This window comes from Ascidia mentula, chromosome 1 (genome assembly GCF_947561715.1).
Source record: "Ascidia mentula chromosome 1, kaAscMent1.1, whole genome shotgun sequence".
Classification (NCBI taxonomy): Eukaryota; Metazoa; Chordata; class Ascidiacea; order Phlebobranchia; family Ascidiidae; genus Ascidia; species Ascidia mentula.
In genome coordinates this window covers 5,118,600-5,143,567 of record NC_138566.1, presented here as the reverse complement: position 1 = coordinate 5,143,567, position 24,968 = coordinate 5,118,600, and the positions used below count along the sequence as shown (strand labels likewise).

Sequence of the window (24,968 nt, the reverse complement as noted above, 5' to 3'; positions counted from 1 at the left end):
TCTTTGCTGATCATGGATCAAGACACAGAATACATCCTATTGAGGGATACCCACAAATATTAAGTTTACAAACCAGTAAAACAAGGACCAAGCAACACATAATACAAAATAGCAAGTTTTAAAAACAAAAAAAGATAATGTTAAAGTCATCTTGATGCAGTTTTCTTGTGTTCCAGGAGTCCAGCTGACCTCACCTCGCTTTCACCTTCAGATAACTTTGCTGCCCTGCGTGTATATTTCACATCAAGGTTTTGTTCAACCAGATTTGTAACAGAAATAACTTTTTGCAGTTTTATGCTACTATGGTGCTTGTTGTTGAATGAAAACAAAAAAGTTAGATTACTTTAAAGGAGGGTGCACAGTGCGCTGTGTATCAAAAAGACCCAAAAAAAATCACCACTAAAAGATCCAAAAGATTATGTCTTTTAATGAGGTGCCATACATCCTCATTTGAATTAGGCAACCCCTGTTGTAACAAAACTGCCCCCCGTTAAAACAAAGTAAACAGCTCCCAGGTGAATGTCAGTGTTATTTAATAGTGCACTTGCATAACTGGAAACAAATAAAATATTCATTCCAGGAGCATTCATGGCCAAGCGAGGATGCTCATAAAACATAAGCTTCTGGCCTACTTGCAACTTAAGGTTATTGCAGCATATAATTCACTACAGGAAAAAAGTTTTTTTTCCAATTCATTTTGCTGTTTAAAAAATACCAGTAAATCGAAGTTTTGACAGTGCATATTGATCAGTTTTGTGGCGCTTTTGTAAACAAAACTGTTAGTTTAACACAAGTACATAAGTGTGTGAAATCATGAAAAAAATAAATTTGAACAAAAACTATTAGTGTTGAATAAATTTGGGTTATTTTTAAGATAAAAAAAACCCTGGGAAATGATTTTCAACGCAATGTGGCAAGAGACTATTTTTATTGAAATTCATTCCAACATACGAGTGCCAATAAATCTAGTCTTTTACACGCGAAAATTAAGAAAAATTATATATTTTTAGGCCTAATTTTCGTCAGAGCTGATTGTAAATAGTGCTTAAATTTTGTAATGTTTCATGATTTTCACGTTAAAAAAGGTGAACATTATGTTTTGTCAAAAAATATTACTATATAGCCAACAAATAATGCATAACAAGGTGATTAAACTGCAATGCAGCAATTTCAAATTTGATATGACCATCACAAAGTCCAGTAATAGACCATTATTGGGATGGTCCACATATCAGCGCAAATTAGGAGCAACTGCCATACAGTGGCAAATAAATGCAGCAACAGAAAAGAAAAACAACAAAAAAATGTGTTAGCGTCTGAGTTCTACTTCGAGCCGTCAGCAAATTCTGTGCGATGATCGGCCGGAACGGAATTGCTGTGAACTTATTCCGTCATAAAGTTACTCCCAAACTTAAATCTGAACAGAACCATGCACTGCCTTGTGCTAGCATTCGGGTGAAACTCGGTTCGCCGACACTGCATGACTGTTTGCGGGCACCAGAGAATCCAACCTGCGGATAATTCCTTCCAGTCGCCGTCTTGATTTTGTCTCTTCCTCCAGGTTCTGCCGAAGTTTTTTCTGGTCCTGTCATGCAACACATTAATATATATACAATCTTTCATTACAAATTCAATGCTACGCTTGTTTGAGTTTCTAAATAGTTGTTTGCTACATTAAAATATCTGATTGGTTATGAGCGAAAAAGTTTGATTGACCTCTCGAATATATTAATGCTTATTAGAAGGCTTGCAGCAACCAGCCATACATATTTTCACGAAAAATATTCTTAGTTATGTACTAACATAATGAAAACCTTACTGCAAAATTAGAAAGAAATTGCAACGCTTTTGATTTAAAATAAATGGTTGAATTAAATTGAGTTTGCAATGTAAAAAGGTATGCTTGCAATAATAAGGTTTAAGAACCTGCATGAGGTGTTTTACTTGATCGCGTAGTTCATACACTGTGTCCACGAGGCTTCTGAAACGTAAATTAAAATCAGCAAACAAAGGACTATCTTGGATCTTTAGTTTAGCCAGTGTGTTTTTGGTTTATTGTCGGAAGTAGCTCAGTCAGTTCGGACAAGCAAAACATCCTTTCTAACGAAGGAAAAATAGATTTTAACCCAGAAAAGGTGCATGGTTTGGTGTTTTTTAAGAATGCATGCATCATTATTTTATACAAAGGATTGTCATGACAACCAATTACACATGACAAGTGCACAAAGCAGAACAGTTTCTGACAACATTATACTGATGTGAAATTGTTAGAAAGTCAACATACTTTTCTTCAATAAGTGCATCATTTTCAGGATCCTCAACAATTATTTTCTCCTCCAGTATTGAAGTGGTTCGGTTTTTGCCTTGATGAATTGTTGCTGCAAAATAAACCAATTATTGGTCATTAAAAAACAAAACTCAATTTTAAAGCGATCCAACTAGACGCAACCTTAAACTGCTTATTGTGAATGTAGTGCAAAAAATATATCATAATTTATAACAATTAAGTCAGGTCGTTCCGTTTCTTTCTAGGATAGCTAATGTTGTAGTTGGATGCAGTCCTATACTAATTAATTTTCATGTTAAAATGTGGTACCAACTGCAATTCCAAAAGAAAGCATTAAAGAGTTAAAACATTGTTTATGCAATCTGCAGAGAATAGTACCCGTAAAAAAAACTAAACATAACAGACTTTATCTTGAACTGTTTGATAAAATTTCCTTGAAAAACAACCTGGCTGTGGGTGTTTTTTGTCGTTACTTTCGCTTGTGTGATGACGGAAGAAGTTCATTTTTTATGACAGTGTTTTAGGAAAAGCAAATGCACAAGTAGATAACGATAGCTTCCACATTTATGAACTAAGGACATTCCTATACCTGCCAACAAAACCCACAAAACCTATTGATTTTTGTGTGCTCTTAGTAGCATGTCAACAGACCACAAGGAAAAGTTTAAATTGCTTTCATCGCAAAGTGAAAACCGCAGATTTAAACACCAATATGCAATCCTAACCTCAAAGTCTTAATGTCTACACACCTATAACAACTGACTTTGTCTATGTGGGATAGCCTTTAGCTGGTTCTGCAAACTAACTTTCACACATTTTGATATCTGTCTGCATTTAAAGCTTACAGAACCTACAGATGAAAGAGTCCCGATACACTTTCTGTCATTCCCTTGTGGCCAAAACATTCAGGCCTTCTTTTTCCCAAATAAAGCTGCAATAATTTGAATTCTATCCCCTCATCACACCCAGATTGTGAATCCAGAAAAGGCCTGACCAAATGCAAACAGATTGGCGTAGAGGACAAACAACTTGCACAAGTGTGTTTGCATTGCATACTGTTGTACAAACACAAGTGAAACTGTTGACTCACAACTCACCTGTCAGTGCCCGACCACATACATGTGTGAGATTAGTTATGTAGACAGAGAGAGGGACATAAATGGAAAAAATATGAACTTTTTCTGAATAACACAACTGTCTGCATGCCTCCCATAACCATGGTGGCCAGGCAATAATGCCTCATATATAAGTGAGGAATTATATTTAAAAAATGCACATTGTTTCACTTTGAACACAAATGTAAATGAACAAAGGCACTGCATAGCTTAGACTTGTTCAGTTTTCACTATGAAGACTGCCTGCTTACAACAACGCACTGTGTCATGTCTTGCAAAGAGGTGTTGGGAATTTTTGCTCTTAACTGCTGTTGTCTAATCATTCCTTTCAATCTGACCTTTCTGTCAGCTGTAAAGCAACAGGTCACCTGGCAAAGTAATTATGCATGATGTGATTAAAAGACCACACCATGTATATAATCCATAGAGAAAGTGTGCTCTATTGCTTTTGACTTATTGCTGAAGCCACTTTCAACTACCTGTATGACCTTGTTTTCATAACATTCATAACCTGGCTTTAAATGAAAAGGGAAAAGGTATTAAACAAACAATGGAGTTTCTACACAACAAAAGAACACCAGTACATACCTAACAAATTTGTAAGGTCTACTAATAACAGAAAATGCTGAAATATAGACTCAAAAGTGTACAATCCTTATAAGTACTTTCTTCTTTTCCTCTTACATTCATCAGTTAACCTCAAAAACTTTTCAGTCTAAAAATTCAATTGTCTTCACGGCTCTACTCCTTATCACGATGTTTCTTACAGCGCCTTGACAGTTTAAACAAACCTGGCAAAAATGGTTTACAAACCTGCAAACACTGCCCTCTTTGCAACATACCTATCTGACCGGCATCTCACATGACATGCAACCCAACTATGGGCAGACCGGCCACTTGAAATGGCCAAACCCTTCTAATCCCAACGTCAGATCACTCATTTAAACCTCAAAAAATTGTTTTCAAGCAAAACAAGTTATGTTCTTTGATCGCTTTGAACTACACACATGATTCTGCTTCCCATTGCCAAAAATTTGCATGACAAAAGGCACACTGTCACTGGATGAACTTATCAAAGAAATGCCACTATAAATAACAATTGCGGCCACACTTTCATGCATATGCAGGAAATGATGTCATCCCCCCGCTTGCCTCACAAAGTATGAAAAACTGCTCACCTTGTTTACTGTAATCACCATATGTACTACAGATTGGTGCCCAAATGATTTTTGTTATGTAATGCAGAGAAACAATTATTTTTAAAAACCTGTCAAAAAATTTTTGCAGCATAATGTCTTGTTGTATTGAACATTTAAGGCTTGAACTAACAACGTTTAGGGTTTGTTCAAGTTGGCACGGAGGTAGGCCAGTTGCCGTAACAAAGTATTAAAATGTAATTTAACATATTTTAGAGTGCTGTGGTATCGTGATCACCACATCCTGTTGTCATGTGGTTTAGGGAAGACATGATACAACACTACAGGATGTTACATACACAACTGACAACAATGCTGGACTACTGATTGCAATAACAATTACACGTTATACAGCTTACATACTTTTCTGACCTAAGCCCAACTTTTGCCTTTAAAAATATCTCAGGTGCCACCAGATCTCAGTGCTCACTATGTAATATGAGCAGTATACAAAAATTAATGGAAATTTATCGATAATATTATTATAAGTAGTAGACGTTTTGAGCTTAACTATGGATATACATATGTCTGATTTAATGTTATATTTGAAACAACATCAGTGTCAAATTTGATAATATTAATGACTATTATAATAAATTTCCATAAATTGACATTTGCAATATCAACAGTAGCTAATTTTTCTACGAATCCAGGAAATATTCTAACTTCCACACCCCACAAAGCACCAAAATCTTGCCCTACTCCACTTTAAGAACAAATAAAAGTAAATGTTGGTTACTCACATCGAATTGTGTTGCGTGCAATTGTGGATGTGCAGTAGCTGTCCAGCACGGAGAGAATTTCCTGTTCTTCTTCTGTTTTTCCTGCAAGAAAGTGAAAAATCACGATCAGTAATGGATCAGAACGCTTGTTTATCAATGTCCAGCACTGTACATGTTTATTACCTTGTAATAGAAAAGCAAAAAAAAAATAGCAACAAAAATAGTAAAGTCGATTGATGATAATCCACAATATCCAACATTATGAACAAATTTTTCTAATTTGCATAAAGGGCTGAACACAAAGAAAATATAGGCAGAACCGGAGTGCAATAGGAAGCAGAAGAACAATAAATTATTTAACAGCACTATTTTTGGTCACAAATTATGCAGTAACCAGATATCAAAGAATACTTACCTTTGTCAATAACAGGTTTTTCAATAACCGCCAACTCATCGGCGTCACTGTGTTTCCTCATGTCTCTCTTGTTTTTGTTTCTTCCTTTTTTGTTTTTGGGACTTTTGCTTCGTTCCTACAAGTTCAACCAAAACTTTAAAATTAACTTTTTCAATTTGAAGAAAAATGCAAGCCTTGGACAAAAAACATCAATAACAGTTCACAGTTAATAAGTAATGCGAGAATTTCTGTAAAATGTATTGCATATAGTAATACAGAAAACATGGCAATTACCACTGTGTTGTAGTCCTTCCCATTGTTAAGGTTAAAATGCCTGCTTGGTGCAGAAGGCCGCAGACACATTTGACACCATGGTTTCTCCCCAGCGACATGAATGTCTGCAAAGAAAAAAACATACTTGTTGTGATGGATTAATATAGGAGAAAGAAGAAGTATTTTACCAACAAGTTCGCTGCTTTAAACATTTAGTATTACAACAGACCTTGCAATTCACACAAAAAAATGCTTGACTCACTTATTCAACAATAAACAGCACAAAAAATGCAACACTTTTTCTTCTTTTTTATACTTTAAGAAAATCCAACCACTGTGAGTCACAAATACACACCGATAGAGTTACTTATTGACAGAGGAGGTGAAACTGTGGGTGAAATATGGTGGATGAGTTCCAACTGGCGGTTTGGAAGGTGTCTCAGCATCGTCTGGTTTTGGTTCATGTTGGCTGGGGAAGTTCGCGACATCGAGTGCATGGCATGCTGCAAAAAATACACCGTCACCCTACAATTTTTCTTGTGCTATTTAACCAACATGAACCAAAACTATTTAACCAAGTGGTTGCTAGGGCATCCAAATACAGTAAATTTGGCTGAATATTAAAATATTTGTGCTATTTGACCAAATCCGCATATTCACATTAACTTCTTTGTAAGCTGTTTTAAAACTAACCTTTGGAGGTGGTGGTATTTGGGTGACGGGTGCTTGCTTAACAATGGGTGAGGGCTGAGAAGCAACTGGAGCGAGAGACTGCCTTCGATATTTCTCACATTGTGTCTCCAACGTTTTAACCCAGGACCTTTGTTCGTCCGCGGACTTTGTGATCACTATTATCTTCTCAATCAAATTTCCTGGTGTAAGAATATTGGATTTAAATCGAGAGAAATATCAGATATTTCACTTTATTATGTAAAATGTATTTTTTGAGGAAACAATTCTCCTCATTATACAATGCTCCTGTTTCTTCAATCAGTTTCATTACATTAACTTATCAAAATATTTTTGTTCATAAATAACACAATGACTTGTTTTTTTCCACTAGATGGCAGAAATGAGACATTTTTTCCAAATCAGGCATCACTGCACCAGTTCACTGTTTTAAAGTTTTCAAGGGTGTTTCGTACAAAATATCGGATTCCTGTGTCAAATGTTACTATTCCAAAAATGGTGAACAATTCCCATGTTAAAATTTCTACATTAATTCTCCAAAAAAATACATTTAACTGAGGTACTATAGAATATAAACTTCACTATGGTTTGCTTTATACCTGTAAGTTCAAAGGCATGCTGGTAAGATGGACAGTCATCAAGTTTTTTCACCATCAATGCTGTCAGTGGGAGTTTCCCTTCATAAGTGAAACCGCTCAGCCGTGAAGAGGAGGATAACATAAGAAGTGCATTCGGAAAAAGTAGAAGATGCCTTTCTTTTCTCTCCTGCAAAATACAAAAAAAATTCTTTCAAATTATTCGAAATTCGGCAATAGGGTTGGAATATAAATCAAGTTTTGACAAGAGCATGATCAAAATACATGATAGGAAACAATTTGAATACATTTGCAAATGCTGGAGATGCATGATCATAATGTATCATTATAGTGGAACCACAAAATCGAATGTCTTATAAAATGGTATAATGTTTTGGAATCAATGCAAACAAAAATCAGTGTACATAAAGTATACATTGGAATTATGAGCTCATAATTTACATTGTTTCCCCTTAAAGCATCAACTCAATGATGCTGTATCAGTGAAAACTTGAATTTCTAAAGTAAACTGCATTTGGATAAGAGGTCTTTTTTATATTTTGAGCTTAACTATGAAGTTTACAACTGTGTCACATGCAAGTGGCATTGGAAGAAAGTTGATTTCAGATTAAAAACAAATATTGTTGCAATTTAGGGGACCTTACAGCTACATGGGAAGTTTTTCCCAAAACACAACATCCATGTTACTACGTTGCTACTCAACGTCACACAATGAAACAGGAAATAGCAGGGAGACCCTACACACATCACCCCATTCAACCAACATATAAATAGACCAACATGTGTCTAAACTTGCATGATTAACCTCATGTTATGTGTGTTTTGTCTGAAAGCAAATGCTCAAAAGTATGATTTCTATGTACATTATGATAAAAATCAAAAATTATTTATGGAAATGGAGCGGACAGCCAACACAATTCTTTAGGGGCAGACAACATAGTTGGTCATTTCTCATAGAACAGCAAGCACAACACATACTGCACATTAGTGAATATATCAAACACACCCACACACTTAACTTCTCATAAACATGGTGTGCCTTGATGGGCATCGTACTATAGATATTACAAAAGCAGCAAATGATAATACTTATGACGGTCGACAACAAGTCACAACCATTTGCAAGATGTATTGTACAGTTGTTAAACATTTTCACAGAAAAGCACAGAGAGAGGAAGGGATGGCAGTAACAGCCATGATATTTCCCCAACCTTTCCCATGAAAATATACTTGTGAAATTTAAGTGGGAACACAATTTATGTGGGATGATGGATATCAAGGAATAAGTGAAAATCTGTAAAATCCATCATCAAAGGTGCCAGTTACATGCTGAGGAAGTGCCATGTATTGTATGAAGGCTCACCTCTTTGCCAAGAATGCAAACTGCGGATGACAAGTACAAAACTTTTCCAAGGACTGAAAGTGGAGCTCCTTCCCATCCTTGTATGGTGCTGGAAAGAATGTGTTGTTCTGACTCCTTCCGTTTTCTAGTGTCTTGGCAAACCAGCTAAAATGTAAAGACTTGCAGTTTCCCTTTGTCATAACTGGCATCTCGCACACATATTACACCAAAGCCATATTAAAGAAAACTTGGACAAGATCTGGGATGTACGAGAAATTACAGATATATACCCTCTTTTTTCCATTAAAACACCAGTATAAATTTTTTGTGTATTTTTCAACATTTTACTTTTGTGAAAGACTTGACCTTTTTGCAGCTTATGTGAAGAGTAAATCAATACGCAGATGCCGGTTACACAACTTTCCTATTACATTCAGAGTTTTAAAAATATTTTTGTACCTGTATTTTTTCAAACAGTGAGAGAGAAGTTGCAAGATGAGGTCTGTCTGGGTGATTTTCCTGTCATACAACATAACAATTAGAAGTGATACAGACACTCGATGTAGGTGTCACAAATTTTGTTAAAATAGGGGTCACCATAACCACAAAACATACAGCATTTACATTTGTGAAGGTATCACTTGGCTAGTTTATGCCTACTTGAATTTTATGGATTTTAATGTAGTGTTATAATTGCAAACGCACAGAACACTTTGAAAGGAATACATGCTTTGAAATAAGGACTCCAACGTATAAAAATGGATCTGTGAAACTTGATCTTAACTTTTTTAATTGAGAACAAACAATGATGCTTTACAGTTATTCAAAATTAAAGCACATGAATTTTTGTGTGGCATGTATATATATATATATATATACACTAAAGCATGTGCCATGTTTTTTTGTAAACAGACGCCCACACAAAGAACAAATACCTGGATGTGTCGTTCCAGCTCACGGAGTATATTCGGATATTGTTCCAGTCGCTTGAACGGTCGACTCAAGCTTGAGGTCAGAAAAACACTGCCTGGTGCGGTCGCTCCTTTGCTTTCCAAAAACCTGCATCAGTAAATTGACAGACACTTGTCATTAAACAGATGCCAGAAACTTATGGGTTAATGTAGATTCTCTATGCCGGCATGTCTTAATGGGACAAATATTTGGTTGTAATTGAAATACAAAATAAAGTATCAAATTCTTTTATTTTTACACATACAGATAAATAACAGGTATTTTCATCATTAACATGTTTTCTTGGTTGAGACTGAGCTTTGTTTTTGAGAAAAGTTAGCTATTATACACAACAGGTAATTCTGACACACTGGATCAAGATGTTAAAGTACCTGGATCTAAAAATAAACTTCAAATAGGAATTGTTCCTAATACATTCTGTTGTTAGTGCAAGGATGAGTCATATGTTAGAACAGTTTGACATTTGCAAAGTGTGTGTGTGTACAAATAATTGTCGCAGAGAGAATGCAGGAAGCTTTTGTGTCCATAGAATTGAAGTTGGACAATATAAAAATTACAAATTCCTATCCACTCGTAATTCCAAAAAAAGACAGTCCGTTTTTTATCAAGTAAAACACCACATTATCATTGATTTTCATACACAGATATGACAAAGCACAACAACAATTGTGCCAGCGTGACCCAACCTGCCTCTTATGATATTTCTTCTGATTACATAAATAGGTCAATTGAATTGTCTAACCTAATCTCAGAAGGGTAACCTTACACATGACATTTTAGTAAAGTGTACACATACGGTGACTGTGACACACCATGTACACTCAACTAACTTTGCTATTGCTTACACTCTCCATAGTTTTTGAATTAACTAGAAAAAAAAATGTGCACTGACAAAAAAACTTTTATATGTAGTATACATGTATGAAAATAATAAAATACCTCACAAAAAATTGAATTTACCGATTTAAGGAGTCTTTGTTAGTGTGTAGAACCTGCACAGCAGAGGGATGGTTGGCGCAGTATCCGTTAAACAGGGTATCGAGCTTCACACTGCTCTTTTCAAAACTTTGGCCGACATGTTGCTGCATATATGGTAACCTAAACACAGGAATAACAGATATTGAAACAGGGAGAATCCTTAGGTTTGCTAAGACTCCATGAGAAAAAACTTGCACACTTCTGATAAAGGATTTCTATCCAAGCAACATTTCTCATAAAAAACATCGGAAATGCAGCAAAATATCCATAGCATAACACACACAAAATCCACTTTTCGTAGAGATTTTTTTAAAACACTACACGTTTGCTGTTTTAAAATAGTCATCTTCAAATAAGATTGTAACATCTAGATGGTACCATATTTTCAAAAACACAGGAAAAACATGTTTGAATCTAGTGGATGGCACTTACTTGGAGCAATCTTCGATTTCGCGAACAAACTTGGTCTGAAAGTCAAAAATATCCTCCAGGTTACCACACAATGTGTGGAAGTCCTTCGTCGAGAGTACATCACTCTGACTGCTCATTGGCCTAAGGTAGATTTTTAACAAATTCTGTAACTCTTTGACATGCTCCCACTCTGTCTCAAGAAAGTTCTTTAACACCTGAACAAAAAAAACACAAAATAGTATAAGTCAGTGGTTCTCGAATTTGTTAGGATTACAGTGCACTTGGATCCTCAAGATTTCTGCCCAGCACACCAAAGTTTAAAATTCAGTTAAAATATCTGGCCAGTTTACAATTTACATATTTTGTTAATTTTATGCAGCACAATTTCATTTCATTTTTAATAACTGAAACGTTTGTGGTAAACTTCAACTTAATTCACAATTTGAGAAACCCTGGTGTAACAAAATACCACAATAACTTATTCAGATGTGATCATAATTCAGGTCAGGAATACATCTTAACTTGAAATACCTTGGTGGCTTGAATTTGACACATACATCATGACACAAAATTCAAGTCATGGTAAATAGTTGCAGCAATAGTTTGTACCTGCTGATAAAATTCCTGTTTCACTTCTTGTGATTGGCCACCTTCTTCTCTCTTCTGTTTTTGTGATGTAGATGGACTGTTTGCTCTCTCAGCTACAGTATCATGAACAATTAGGCATAATAAAATAAACATTTTTAGTATGCTTGAGAATTGATTCTGGGAATCATTTCTCATTCTGTTGCAATTTGGCCCTGAAGATGTCCACCTTATTATATATATAGCAACTGTCTAGGAAACTTTTTTAGTATTAAAGAAACTGTATATACCTGCAGATTTCTTTATTTCCTTAACGTAGTTACTGGGAAACCATCCAACCTTTCCATTATATTTTCCTTCGTACCAACCTCCATCATCCTTGGTGACAAGCTTAAGGAACAAAGATGATGGTTACAACAATTCAAAGGCTTTTTCAAGGTACAAAGATATATATATATTATACTTGGTATATACCAGCAGCTCCCAATTTAAAGCACTATTTGGGAACCTCTGACATACACATTTAACACCAGAACCACGTAGCATGAAAAAAATTAGTATTTATTATAAAAACATAAACACATAGCACTAACAGTTGAACACTAAAGTTTCATATAAATATCTTTAAATTGTCTTTCCATTACCTGAATAATGGCACCCTTTGTAAATGTCAATTCATCTTCATTTTGACGCTGATATGCATATTTTGCCTTCACTTTCGGCAAAACGAACTCCCCCATATTAATTGAGAAAAGTGACACAGTTTAATTAATGCACCACCTATGACCTTATGATGAGACAGCTGTTAGGAACAAAGAGTATATTTGTAAATTTAAATGTATTGTACACTTATTTGTTTGTAATAAAAACTAGATATATGTGTATATAAATATATATATATCAGGAACATAATTATGTGGGCACATTGTCACAAAAAACACGATTAACTTTTATTTATTTACTTTTTTACATAACTGATTTAATTAACTGAGTTTATGCAAGTGTAGAAGCATATCACCACATAATTGGCAATGTCTAACTAACGCACAGCTTCTACTGGACAGTGGCTAAAATATTTGCAGTTTGTTCCAATATTCACATTTTATTTTTAGCACGTTAGCTATCACACCCTCACACATATATTATTGTTATGTCAAACACAGACACATTACTCATATGAATTAAAGAGCATCCAAATATATCCTGGACCATATAGACAGCTTAAATATGACATAAACACAAAAAACATTAACATAGATTTTAAAACTTTTAGTTCTGTTTGAACACAAGTGTGCAAACTTGATAATTATTTCATTTTCTTCAAACAGGTCAATCTTTACCAAAACATATAGAAAATCATACAAAACAAATTATACAAAAAAATGCAACATTAATGCACGAATTCCATATTTATTTGACACCAGCAATGTGTCACTTTTTTACAAGCATTTAACATTCCAATCTCTAAGTTTAGCCGTAACAACATGTGTACTCTCATGTCTCATCATACCAACCAATGGGTTACGGAAGCAGCTATCTTTTTGTGATGAATGCAGAAATTTCCAAACGTGTATACGAACAACAATTAACTCCAGTGAAATACTGAGCGCGCAGTAATATTTCAGCTGTTTTTAGTGGCATATAACGTACCTGGAAGAACATTGCACAAAACTATGTTTACACCGCAGGAAAAGATAATCCTAAAATAAATTATTTAGAAAAACATGGTTTTGTTGGGCGGAAAGCCACAAAGCTGTAATAAAGGAAGTTTCGGATCGTCACGCATGACGCGTTTTTGAAAAAAAAATGATCGTCACTCATGCGTGACGCTACATGCATCAGTAAGCACGTATTTCAACAAGTTTTAACATTTTTGTCTAAATACGTTGTTAAAAACAAAATTAATGGCAGGTGAAAAGATAAAAGCGTTCAATTTTTGTCAAGGTTCGCCACCTGAGGATTTTTACACCATCGCCAAAGACTTAAACATCCTAACATCACAGGTGACATTTCAAAAGTAGTGAAATGGTTGAATTGTTAACTCCATAGTTTATGATAAAGTATGCACAATGTTTAAACTCTGCAGATAAACACACTTGTTTGACTTTCCTGCATGTAAAGCAATGTTTCCTTCTCGTTTTAGCAATATTCAGAGCTTGTGGAATGTGTATTTGTTTACCTGGGAAACACAGATTTAGTGGAAGAACTTCATAATTTATTGTCAACGTTTTCTCAAAACCACAATGTCGAAGTTGAAACTGCGAAAGAAATGTTCAAAATGCTTTTGATGTTGTCGATGGGTATGTCGCTTGTAAAATAAGTGCATTCAAACCAGATTGGATAGAATGAGAATAAATTCTCCGTGCAAATTTTCGAAATTTTATTGCAATCAAGTTTAAACAACAATTAGCTGATGCATTACCATACAAAAAACGTCAGTTTGTCCTCCCAATCGACGCTGGCCGAAAAAATCCTTTAGGCAAAGCATTAAACAATATGTAACTGACTGGACAAACCTGCAATGTGCATAATTCTTTATGGGAAAATCACTTCCCTAATTTACTGACATTTTTGTTTATTGCCTCCCAGCTCCTGAGTAAAGTATTTTGTCATTTTTTCTTTTTAAGAGGCTTCTAAATCAAAGTTGACAATGGGGCAGCTCTACAGTGATCTTCAGCTACTAAAAATTGATGCCAAGAGAGGGTCGCAGTTTTGCCAGGCATGGAAGAAACACACAGAGAACAATGCCATGAAGCTTGTATCGCAACTTTCAACCAAACGTCTGGTGGACATGGAATGGAAATTTGGAGTTACAGCTTCTAGCAGTGAATTACATCGGGTTGGAACATGTTTTATTCAGGTAAGAGTTATTAAAGTATTAGATTAAAGGTAACATTGTATTGTGTAGGAGAACCTGCCAAAAGTTTTTTTTTTGTATAAAGACAATTTCCTGTTAAATAAGTATAATTGTGTTTGCCAAGCGAACTCTGTATTAGAAACTAATACATTTTTTTGTACTTCAAAATTAAATGTATTTTAAAGTAGGTTGTAAAAATTTTTATTTTAATTATTTAGTTAAAGCTTGTCGTTGCCAAAGGACAAACAACAGAAAATGTTCTTCTTGAAATGACCCTTTCACAGTTCTACGATTTCATGCATGAAATGGAAAGAGCCAAACTTCAAATGGATTCCATGACATAAAAATCTTACGTCTGGCAATGTTTTGTGCAATAACCTCTTTTACAATTGTTTGTGTTTCATTTATTTCCTAATTTTATCATATTTTATTTTCATCACACTCATTCAGGAATTATATCACAACAAATGTGGATATGTTTGGTAACTTGCCTTCTGTCATGCGAAAGTCTTAAGTGATTTAAGTTGCGGAAGGATAACACAAATGAACAACAACAGCAGTTTTCATGTGTACAATATATTTTTGAAGTTGTTGACGGCAAAATAAAAACTTTTGACACGGAAGTGGTGCTTCACAAAGACAAAATCCAGTTTGGTGCTGTACAGTACATGTCAGATCAGTAATGGTTTAACCCAAGATATTTAAGAAACATTATGTTGCAGTTAGATGATTGTCACAGGACACACAATATTAGAGCAATAAAAAAATACATTTCAACAAAGATTTTTTGCGAAGCACCCCTAAGGCATAAGTACGTTTGTTAAACTGTATTTTATTGCTAATCCGATCGTGGCTATGACCAACACTATCGCACAACAGCATAAATAACCCAATTACCGATATTCTTTATCAACATAAACAGCACCATGTATAAAATTTTACAAAATATACTGCTGCAATGCAAGTTACTCAGAGTTGAAAACTGGAAGCAAGAGTCATTGTCCTTGCCACCTTGAGTACAAAACAGCATCAATTAATTTCCAAAACATTTTTGTCAAGTTGGTATTTAAATGGGGCATGCTGGTAGGTGTATACATTGTTAAAAAACAAACACCTGTTGAACTGTGGGCTGGCTTGTGCCACAAACATTTGCACACAAGCATGAAGAAACAAGCAAGACACTAGGTGGACATAAAGACCGCAAAACACACGTCCACTAACAAACGCACTACCAGTGAAGTTCAAAACAATGTACAATATCGCAGTAAAAATGACACCTAAAATGTGGGAAAAAAACAAGCACAAGAGCATAAGATCCGAGGAACACAGAGTTTGTACACAAATATTCCCAGGACTTGCAGTTGTGTGATTTCATACAGTTTTCTAGGTGAAAAGCATTAAAAATAATTTATTTTTGTAACTAGTGGTGCTTAAGAGCTGGGCACCTGAGCAAATCGACAGCTTCTCAAAACAAGAAATTTTTGCTTGTTGAGACAGGGCAGGTGATGAGCAGATGAACATGTTTGTGACACAGTGTTTCAACACTGAGTACAGAAATACCCCAAATTTCGGGGTGGGAGAACAGGCAAAGCTTTAGCAAACCATTGAATTAAACAAACTGCACTTTGTTTTTTTAGCAGTCGGGTTCGAGTTGGTACCTAGTTGCAGCACCCAACAAAAAAAAGCATTTGCAAACATTTCAGCATTCTAGATAATCAGTGTCCAGAACATATTTGCACTGTTTTGTTTTATGTTAGTCCTAATGTTTACAAAATCCCCAGGAGGAAAATGTTTAAAAAAATTGTTGGTTGAAAATGTATTTACATGTTTTGGAAGAAAATTTTCTAAAAGCAATGCATGACAATTTTTTTCAGCGTGTTTTTCATTTAGGGAAGTGAACACTAGTAAACAGGAATTTAGTTAACAGGATTTTAGTAAACAGGATTATTATGTTGTTATTGTTAAGTTATATTAAAATTTAGACTTTCAAAACTAAGTATTTTTAAGAAAAAAATGCAGGATTACTTTAGAAACCAAGTTTGCAAATGCATTTTGCCCTCTGTGAAAAACCAAATGTCCCACATTAAAACATAATAAGAAACAATAGTGCAATAAAAAATGTTAAAACGAACAACAGAAATACTGTGCAACGACAATCGCAACGACAATGTTTGCTTTGAATTGAAATAATGAGTAAAAGTTTGCTCATGGGTTTTCTATGAAAAAAAACAGCAGCAACAGAAGTGGAACTTCGTTAAATGGTAGCCAAGACAGAAAAGTGGGCTCGTGAAAACGGGTGATTAAGCGATTGCGCTCCATCTCGCTTAGTTTGTGTTTTTCAAGCAACAATTTTGCCATTAACCATGAATTAAAGGACTATCAGAAGGTTTATGATAAAAAATTTACCAACGGACATTACAGCACGTCTAAAACATGCTTCAATGAATGCGTATTTTTCATGAATACCTTACTTAGCAAAAAAGAAAGTTACACAAAGGAATCGAGAGTTTAAAAAGCAATTGCCCGCTGTAGCAATAACCAGTTTGCAGTGAGAAAAAGTTCGACCACTATTGCATTCAGACTTTATTTTTTGGCTCCTTTGAAACAGAAAGGCAAAACAATAATTTAACGATAGTGTACACCTTTAGCCTCACGTCAAGGCCTTGGGTGTCACGGCTTGATGTAGGTTGGCTCCCCGTGAAGACCTTTAAGACGCATGTGCCATGCTATGCTGGTTGATGAAGAAACAGTTCTGAATTGGTGGATGACATTTCTTGGGATAAAGTAGATGTCATTGTCATACAGTTTAACTCTTGAGTAGCGGATACCATTTCGTCTCATCTGATTTAACTTGGCCTCATCCACCCAGCGTACACACTGAAAAAGTGGGTTTTATTGTTTCAGATGATTTTTTAACAGATACTACAACATAATAGCTACACTACATTGTAAATCAAACATGTTTTTAATATACTTTAGGACAGTGGTTCCCAACCGGGGAGGAATTCCTCCCTAGGGAGGAATTTCATGAGTTCAGGGGAGGAATTTCATAAAAACTTTAAGATTTTTTTTACATTGAAAATGTTACCGCACTAAATATCTTCTTCAGATAGGTGCAAAATATTTAGCAAAGATTAAGTTTTTAGTAATATGGGGAGGAATGAATAGTTCCAAAATGGGCAAAGGGAGGAACGTAACAAAAAAGGTTGGGAACCACTGCTTTTGGACTTTACACACATGCAAAGTTACACAATTGCCATAGCAAACAGCATCAAGGTTGCAGCAAATTAAACAAGCACATGTCAAACAACTTGCATATACTTTAGTTAAAGATGATACTGCATACTTTCAACATTACCAAAACGTTTATAAGATGGTTATTTTTCATTTCACACAAAAAAAACCAGCATTTTTTTTCTTTGAAAAGACAGGGCAACGTCGGTAAAACACATGGCTCTAAAATGTTCCTAGAGCTCCAAAAGGAGTAAAAGACAATCAGCGCCAGTAAGATCTTTTTTGCAGAAATATTAATTTCGCCTATTAGCATCCCCAGTTTCTGTCTTATTCAAACCTACTATTGGCTCTTAAATGTTCATGAAATACATGAAAACGCATTTATACATAACAACTTCAATACATTTATTTGATGGAGAGCTTGTGGAAAGTGTCTAGCGCTGCCATATTAAATTTGGAGTGAACATCACTCATGTGCCTCGTTAATATAAGTCTTAGTCACACTGGCATAATAATAACCACACTCTTAATATAAACAGCATGATGAATATAACAAAGTTTTGCTGTTAAATCGATCAGCATCTAGTAATCATTCTGACAACAGTATTAAATAGGATGTAATACAGAGAATTGTGTTGATATAATGCTTGTATGTGTGCTAACCGTCACAACATAGCTAAGTTCAGCTATGACGTTAAAGTAAAACCCCACTTAGGAAGGAATTAGATGAAAGGATGCTTTAATATCAGACAAGCTAGTCAAAAATGTCATAAAATGTTGCCAAGTCGAACAAGCGGAAGTTCTATTCGCATATAGTCTATGGAGCTGTAACTAACATAGTGACAGGGGAAGTGTGTCTGGGTGGGCACCAAATAACAGATGGATTTCATGTAACAGTGTCATGACATAATTGGCAATCAATCAAATAAGTTAAATCATACAAGTATAAAATGCTTGGATTGAAAAAAATGTATATACCATAGATAATAACACAATGAAGTGAATTATTTTTTAGGAAATCTTTGAATATTTAATAGTTTATGTTTAACTTTAAATTACTTAGGACACATACACACAAATACTGCTTGACAACTGGCCACATACTATTCTAGCTGAACATTTATGTCTGTAAATTTGTACAACATGAATCTCATAAAATTACTTATATTACCCACCTGAGACATTGGAGGTTCAAACAGGTCCAACTGCAGGACACTGGATGTGTTGAAGAATGATGATGAATGAAAACAGACAACATCTTTAAGCTGTTTATTCATAGTTGGCCTGTAATACATACAGAAGAATGAGGAGATGGTTTGAATTTCACACAAAAAAAGCAGAATTGTATCGAACATCATAATAAATGAAAATCTAAGTTGCATTTAGGCACCAATAATTTTTTTTTAACTTTTTTAAAAAACTTTTTTTTACAATACCAGGATAACAACAATTGAAAACAGATGTGTATATGTACATACTAAAGCAAGCAGTAAACATCTTTTGGATGTTTCCTGGTGATATAAGTTGGGCATTTCATTTGTATGAAAAACACTGAACAGATAAAGGTATGGACACATAACTAAACTTACTTGTGTCCTGCTGAAATACCCTTTAAAACCCCGACGGCCCATGTAGTTTCCCGATCAGCAATATGTCCTACATGGTCGGCATGGGCATGAGTTCGGTCTTCGATCATTGTCTCACGGGTATCATTTGAACGGGCACTGTACTGGAATGACAGCTTATGGAGAGGACCTGTTTGAGATCTGCAAAAAATAAATTGCTGGATATTCTGCCATGTAATTTTTAACAAATATGAAGTCTATAGGTTGCAATTCTTGGACAGTGAATATTCTTTTTAAACTTACAAAAAAGAGTAAAATTTCAACGAAAAGTCGCTGCACTTCCTTTCCAAGCAAAAAACACCATCACCGAAAGTCCAAAAGCGAAATGAATTATTTCCTTACATTCAACAAAACCCAGTTATTCATTTATTACACTAAATCATATCAAGTTTCCTGATGCTCGCTAACTTATGTAACAAAAATATATCAATTTACGTACTTCCTTCTTTTGGCTGGTGAGCCTTTGAAGTCAGCTGCGGGGACCATCTGCTCTCCTGGTCTTATCCACAGAATCGGCCCATCGTTACTATGGGAACGACAGTCGAGTTCAACACATGACATTTCCCCCCACGGAGAGGTGATGTTAAGAAATGGATCATTTTCAAGGATGTCCAAAATATCAGGAAAGTATCCACCAGCTTCTTCATGAACAGCACCAACTAAACTGATCTGCCGCATGGGCCCATACCTAAATCAATGGTTGTTAATATTAACTTCAGATAAAGGGTATATATGTTTAAAAAAAGAAATTACTGCTAATATAAATGTACACACTGGTGCTAACCTTGACAGATACAAAGAGCCTATAGGCTATAGATAGTTACCATTTACATCAAGAAACTACAGCGTGTAGCACTGTTAAAATCTTTATCATGGAAATACTGCGCAAATACATACTCAAAAGTGTTGCCTTAGTTACAGCAATTACTTTCTCACATTGTTTGTAGATTAGACCAGTGATCTGGTAAATATTTAACAAGCTTATTTACAGCCACGCAACATGCTAGTACTACAGCAACACTTATTTATTCACCACCACATTTCTACGTGCGGCAAACAGCGTACGTAAGCATACACATCCTGCATTTGGGATTCTGTGGCAATCAATATCTAGACAAATTGTGATGCCTGACCAGTACAAAAAACAGCCAATAGCAAGGGCATTATGACATTGCAGTCATGGAATTTCTGCAGGATTAATTTCACTGTGTCACTGCTTTACCAACAAAGGTACTTCAACTCACTTGGTAGAGTGGGTATAATGTGGTCAACTAACAGTAATGTACAAGCGCTGAACTTAATCCAACATCACATTAACAGGAGACATTAGCTTTTTGAAAATTTCGGTGTATATATACCAAAATAAAAAATACACTATTTCTTAAAACTTTTTTTTTAAACCAAAATTATATACATGGCATATTATGTGCATTACCTGTACATTCCACTTTCCACAGAAAAGTTTTTGCTAACTTGATCACGGAATTCCTTCACACTCATTGTGAGGATATCACGTTGACCGAGCACTTCTGATTTTACTCGAAGGTCGGCATGTTTCTCTGCCAAATACTCGAGGAAGTCTGGCATAGAGGAAGCAGCACCATGAACAATACCCATGACAAAATCAGGCTGTGATTTTTCCTCTTCGTGAAAGCACAAAGAACAAAAGTCGTGAGCAAACTGTTCCTGTTGTTTCTGTGATAGTTGATCCACCTCATGCTGGTAAGCATGTAAAACTGATGCTTCACCGTTTGGGTCTGTTTCAATATGGACAAGTCTTCTAAAATCAGGATCAGAAAAGGGAAACTTGTCTACGACTTGGACATCAGAAGATAGTTGTTGACCATAGGCCAAAGATGGTAAACCAATGTGGAGAACTTTTTTAGCAGCCAATTCTGTGTCAGTATCTTTCTCATCTTCTGAACTAAAAAACGGGGACATTTTAGGTGAAAGTGGCTCACTTTTAATATTTACTACAGGATTTTCTCTTTTTACAGAGGGTGTGTCTGGAAATTCCTGTTTGATTTTGACCCTGTGTTCTGAAGGCTCCAATTTGATTTTATCACGATGCTTGTGCTTGTGATGGCTTGGTGAATGAGACCGGTGTTTATGGGATTTGTGGTGCTTCTCATGTTTGTGCTTTTTATGTTTGTGACGATCTTCATTATGGTGCTTTCGTTTGAGTTTGTGGGATTTTTGTACAATTTCCTCATGACCCTGTGGCACATCATCTGCACATAACCTCTCATGTCCAGGTTTTTCTGGGGACATTGTTTCATATCCAGGTGTAGGTAAGTTTTCTGCAGTTACCTCCTCGGCTATTGTTTGGAGATCATTGGTGGAATCATGGCAGTGAAAAGTAGGTGGTGTTTCCTGGCAGGTTACAGTGTCAACACCTTCAAGCTTTGGCAGTTTCGGACTTAATGGCACTTCACTCATTAGTGAAGGTGATTTTATTTGTTCTTTTTCTGGACTTAAATCAGTTTCTTTCGTATGAAATAAGGAAGGTTCTGTTTTGCTGAGCGGCGATGCATTACCCGGAGAAAGTAACCTTTTTGGTGAAGAGGAAGAGACCAGTATGTTTTCCTGTACTGTTTCACTTGCATCCTCCACAGGGGATTCCAAAGATTCAGTGTTTAAATTCATGATGTTGTCAAAAACATTGTCACCCAGTTCACTGTGTCTGCTGTCTGTTCTCAATCTCTTTGCAGGATGCTCAAGATTACTGGCAAAAACTTCTTCAATGCTTTTAGTTATGGCTGGAGATGAAGGTTTACATGGGCTTGAATTCACTTCCAGAGGTTTGTCTAAATCTGCTTTAGGTCTTTTCTTCTTCTTGTGTTTCACCCTAGACTCATGATTGTCTTTTCTTTTGTGCTTGTGCAACAAAAGCTGTTCATTTTTTGACTTCAAGATGCTTCCAGGGACAACTTTGCCTGTTTTCTCAGCATGCTTGTCAAACAACTTCTTTGGTTTGATCTCCTTGGATACAACTGTTGAAGTGTTCAAAGCAGGCTTTTTTTGCAATGACTTCGACACTGTTACTGTAGCCTGTGACAAAAGCTTGGGCTTTCTATCAACTTTAACACTGCTGTCCTTGTTCCCAGACTTCACAACCTTGCTATCCCCATTGACAGCAACAGGAATGGTCTTTTTAATCTTTGTTAATTGTATTGGCTCCGAAAAGAGAAGTGGTAGCATCATTGACTGATGTAACTTCATCTTGTGCTTTGCTTTCTGGATACTTCCAGTCTGCAATGGTTTTACCGGTGATGTTGTCATAATTAAGTTGGTTTATTCCAGCCACATTATTTATTTTAATCCATTTTACTCACACTGCCATAAAATCATTCAGTCCTAAAAACAACCCTGCTCAAAAATCTTTAATGAAAAATAAACATTATCAAACGTCAAAATGACACATTTAAAAAAAAAAAGCACAGTGATTTTCAATTCTAGTAGTTTGCAATAAACTGTCCTCAATTCAATTGCTTGTATTTTGTGCAAAAACACCAAGAAATGATGATTTTACAGATGGGTATAGGTATATGCCAGATTGGAAAGTTTGTTTTTTGCGCGGAGGGTTTTGTTTCGGCGATCGTTAATTGCGCGGACAATCGCAACGTTTTTTCGTATGTTAGTGCATTAGCTCATTAATATTGCGTGGATTATCGGCAAATTTTCGCAAAATATCGCAAGAGGATATATCCTCCGTGCACGACATTTTTTCCAGTTTGTGGTATATGCCAAATCGGACAAAATGTTGTTCGGTAACATGCACAAAAATAATTGACCAATACACTAATAAACAGATAAATGTTCACTATTGCAGGCAAACACCAATTGTTGAAAAAAAATCCACTACACAATTTTTACAAACTTTCCAATCTGTGTATCGACGTTTCCTTCGCGAAATTTTTTTTCTCATCTGGTATATACCAGATTGGAATTTTTTACTTTACAGGAAAGATTTGTTTTCGGCAAACATCAATTTAATAATGTTAATGCATTAGCCAATTGTTTTTGTGTGAATTGCAGATAAAATTGCAAAATTCGTGCATGTCATTCTTTTCAATCAGGTATACATCAATAAATGTATTTTAAATAGCAACAACATCTCTATATGTCACAAAAGTGACAGTTCACATCAATTACTTCTTAACACCTTATTACGTGACATTATTGATATTATTATAACCACAACAACTGACAAAATATGAGTATTTATATCAAACTTCTGTATGCATTGATTCATATATCAGGCAGACAAAAATGCTGTTCAAAAGACACATTTATTCAATCAATCAGTCACAAAAATGCTTTGGAACAAATACGTTACAGAATATATAGCCTTTCAGCAAACTTTCCAACAGTAGTAAAACTAATTAGGTTTGTTGAAATCGTTTTTCGCTTGACTGAAAACTACGGAAAACTACCACCGGAATCAAACAAACATTCTGTCCTGAGCGTTGTGATCGCCGCCGGAAAGTAATTACTTAATATATAAATATGGCCAAATAATTTGTGGTGGCACTGCTTGGAATATTCCTAAGTATACCATATACAATAAAATTCAAATGCCCTATACAGCACATATATACAATTACAATGACATACTGCAATATAATATTATTGTATATAACTATACTGATGTGGATTACAATAAAATAATCTGTAATTACTGCATATAGCTAGAGCGACTCATCTGGACAAAAATAAATGTCGCAGTCAGGTGATGCAAGACTTGTTCGTTATATTTATCACTGTTCCAACTCCCAACGCGCAAGTTGTAATTTCGCTTATTCGAAAACAGAGCGAGTAACTTTTTCCAGCCATGCTGCAAAATAATCTCATACGCCTGTAGAAATACAACCATCAAAAAGAACGTTCTTTATATTTCGGACCTTTCTTTGAACAAGTTATTTATGTGGCAAGGTTTGTATGTTTAAAGGTGAAGTTTGCTAAAATTAATTAGTATATCTACATTGTATTAATTGTGAGACATATTAGTGGATATTTTATTAAATTTACCTGAAATTCACGAGATGGCGCTATGTACTCGCAAAAATTTTTGAAGCCGATTGGTAAACGCTGTACCGATCAATTACACCAAGCAAAATACTTCCGGTAGAGGCATAAAAGAAAACTTTACCTAACTAAATTCATTTATACCTCGGTTCGAACTGCTTTATAGCCAAACCTGGCAGTTTAGTTTGAAAATTCGTTGTAAGCGAATACGTTCTTGTGTGAACTTCGGCTTACAGGGTAAAGCGCCACATTATTCATGGTGTTTGTTATGTGTAATGACTTTTCCCTGTTGGTTTTTCAGGTTTATTTTCGTGCTGCTGCTATTGTTTAACTCCACGTTTCGAATGCCATTTTCGTGTTGTTTATCAATGAACATGTGTTTGTACGCATTTTGATGTGTGCAAAAGAGCGTTATCCGGGCAGTAAGTTTTCCATTTAATCATTTTGCTATGTGAACTGATGCAGAAGCAGTATTCTTTCCGAAAATCCCTTTTTAGCACAAAACGACCATAAGTTTGCTGAACGTTTTCGTGCCAAAAATATCGAGCAACTGCTTCGCGGCGCCGACAAACAAGAGCGAGAAGGGACGATGGACCCGACGTGTGTACGAGCGAGTGATAAGAGGGAGGGCAAACAATAAACATGCGACAGTTTATGTACTGT

The 24,968-nt window shown here is 35.4% G+C and overlaps 3 protein-coding genes across 3 annotated transcripts; 1 reads left to right on the top strand and 2 right to left on the bottom strand.

Moving 5' to 3' along the window:
- Positions 1-89: 89 nt before the first annotated feature.
- LOC145892721 (rho guanine nucleotide exchange factor 7-like) lies at positions 90-12,359 on the bottom strand. Its single transcript, XM_082982029.1, has 18 exons — positions 12,206-12,359; positions 11,852-11,951; positions 11,586-11,677; positions 10,998-11,191; positions 10,548-10,685; positions 9,551-9,674; positions 9,075-9,134; positions 8,637-8,780; positions 7,277-7,442; positions 6,681-6,859; positions 6,343-6,490; positions 6,009-6,112; positions 5,736-5,850; positions 5,342-5,422; positions 2,285-2,378; positions 1,927-1,981; positions 1,512-1,585; positions 90-225 (listed from the first exon to the last, which is right to left on the bottom strand). Exons 1-18 carry the CDS (start codon positions 12,299-12,301, stop codon positions 147-149), a joined length of 2,043 nt encoding a protein of 680 aa, XP_082838155.1. The 5' UTR covers positions 12,302-12,359; the 3' UTR covers positions 90-146.
- A 1,056-nt stretch (positions 12,360-13,415) lies between these two features.
- On the top strand, positions 13,416-14,776 carry LOC145903685 (COMM domain-containing protein 7-like). Its single transcript, XM_082991813.1, has 4 exons — positions 13,416-13,564; positions 13,705-13,861; positions 14,189-14,421; positions 14,637-14,776. The coding sequence occupies exons 1-4, from the start codon at positions 13,466-13,468 to the stop codon at positions 14,760-14,762; spliced, it is 615 nt and encodes a 204-aa protein (XP_082847939.1). The 5' UTR covers positions 13,416-13,465; the 3' UTR covers positions 14,763-14,776.
- A 2,306-nt stretch (positions 14,777-17,082) lies between these two features.
- LOC145903680 (uncharacterized) lies at positions 17,083-22,655 on the bottom strand. The gene is made up of 5 exons (XM_082991802.1): positions 20,713-22,655; positions 19,717-19,965; positions 19,242-19,418; positions 18,828-18,936; positions 17,083-17,295 (listed from the first exon to the last, which is right to left on the bottom strand). Exons 1-5 carry the CDS (start codon positions 22,557-22,559, stop codon positions 17,089-17,091), a joined length of 2,589 nt encoding a protein of 862 aa, XP_082847928.1. The 5' UTR covers positions 22,560-22,655; the 3' UTR covers positions 17,083-17,088.
- Positions 22,656-24,968: the final 2,313 nt, after the last annotated feature.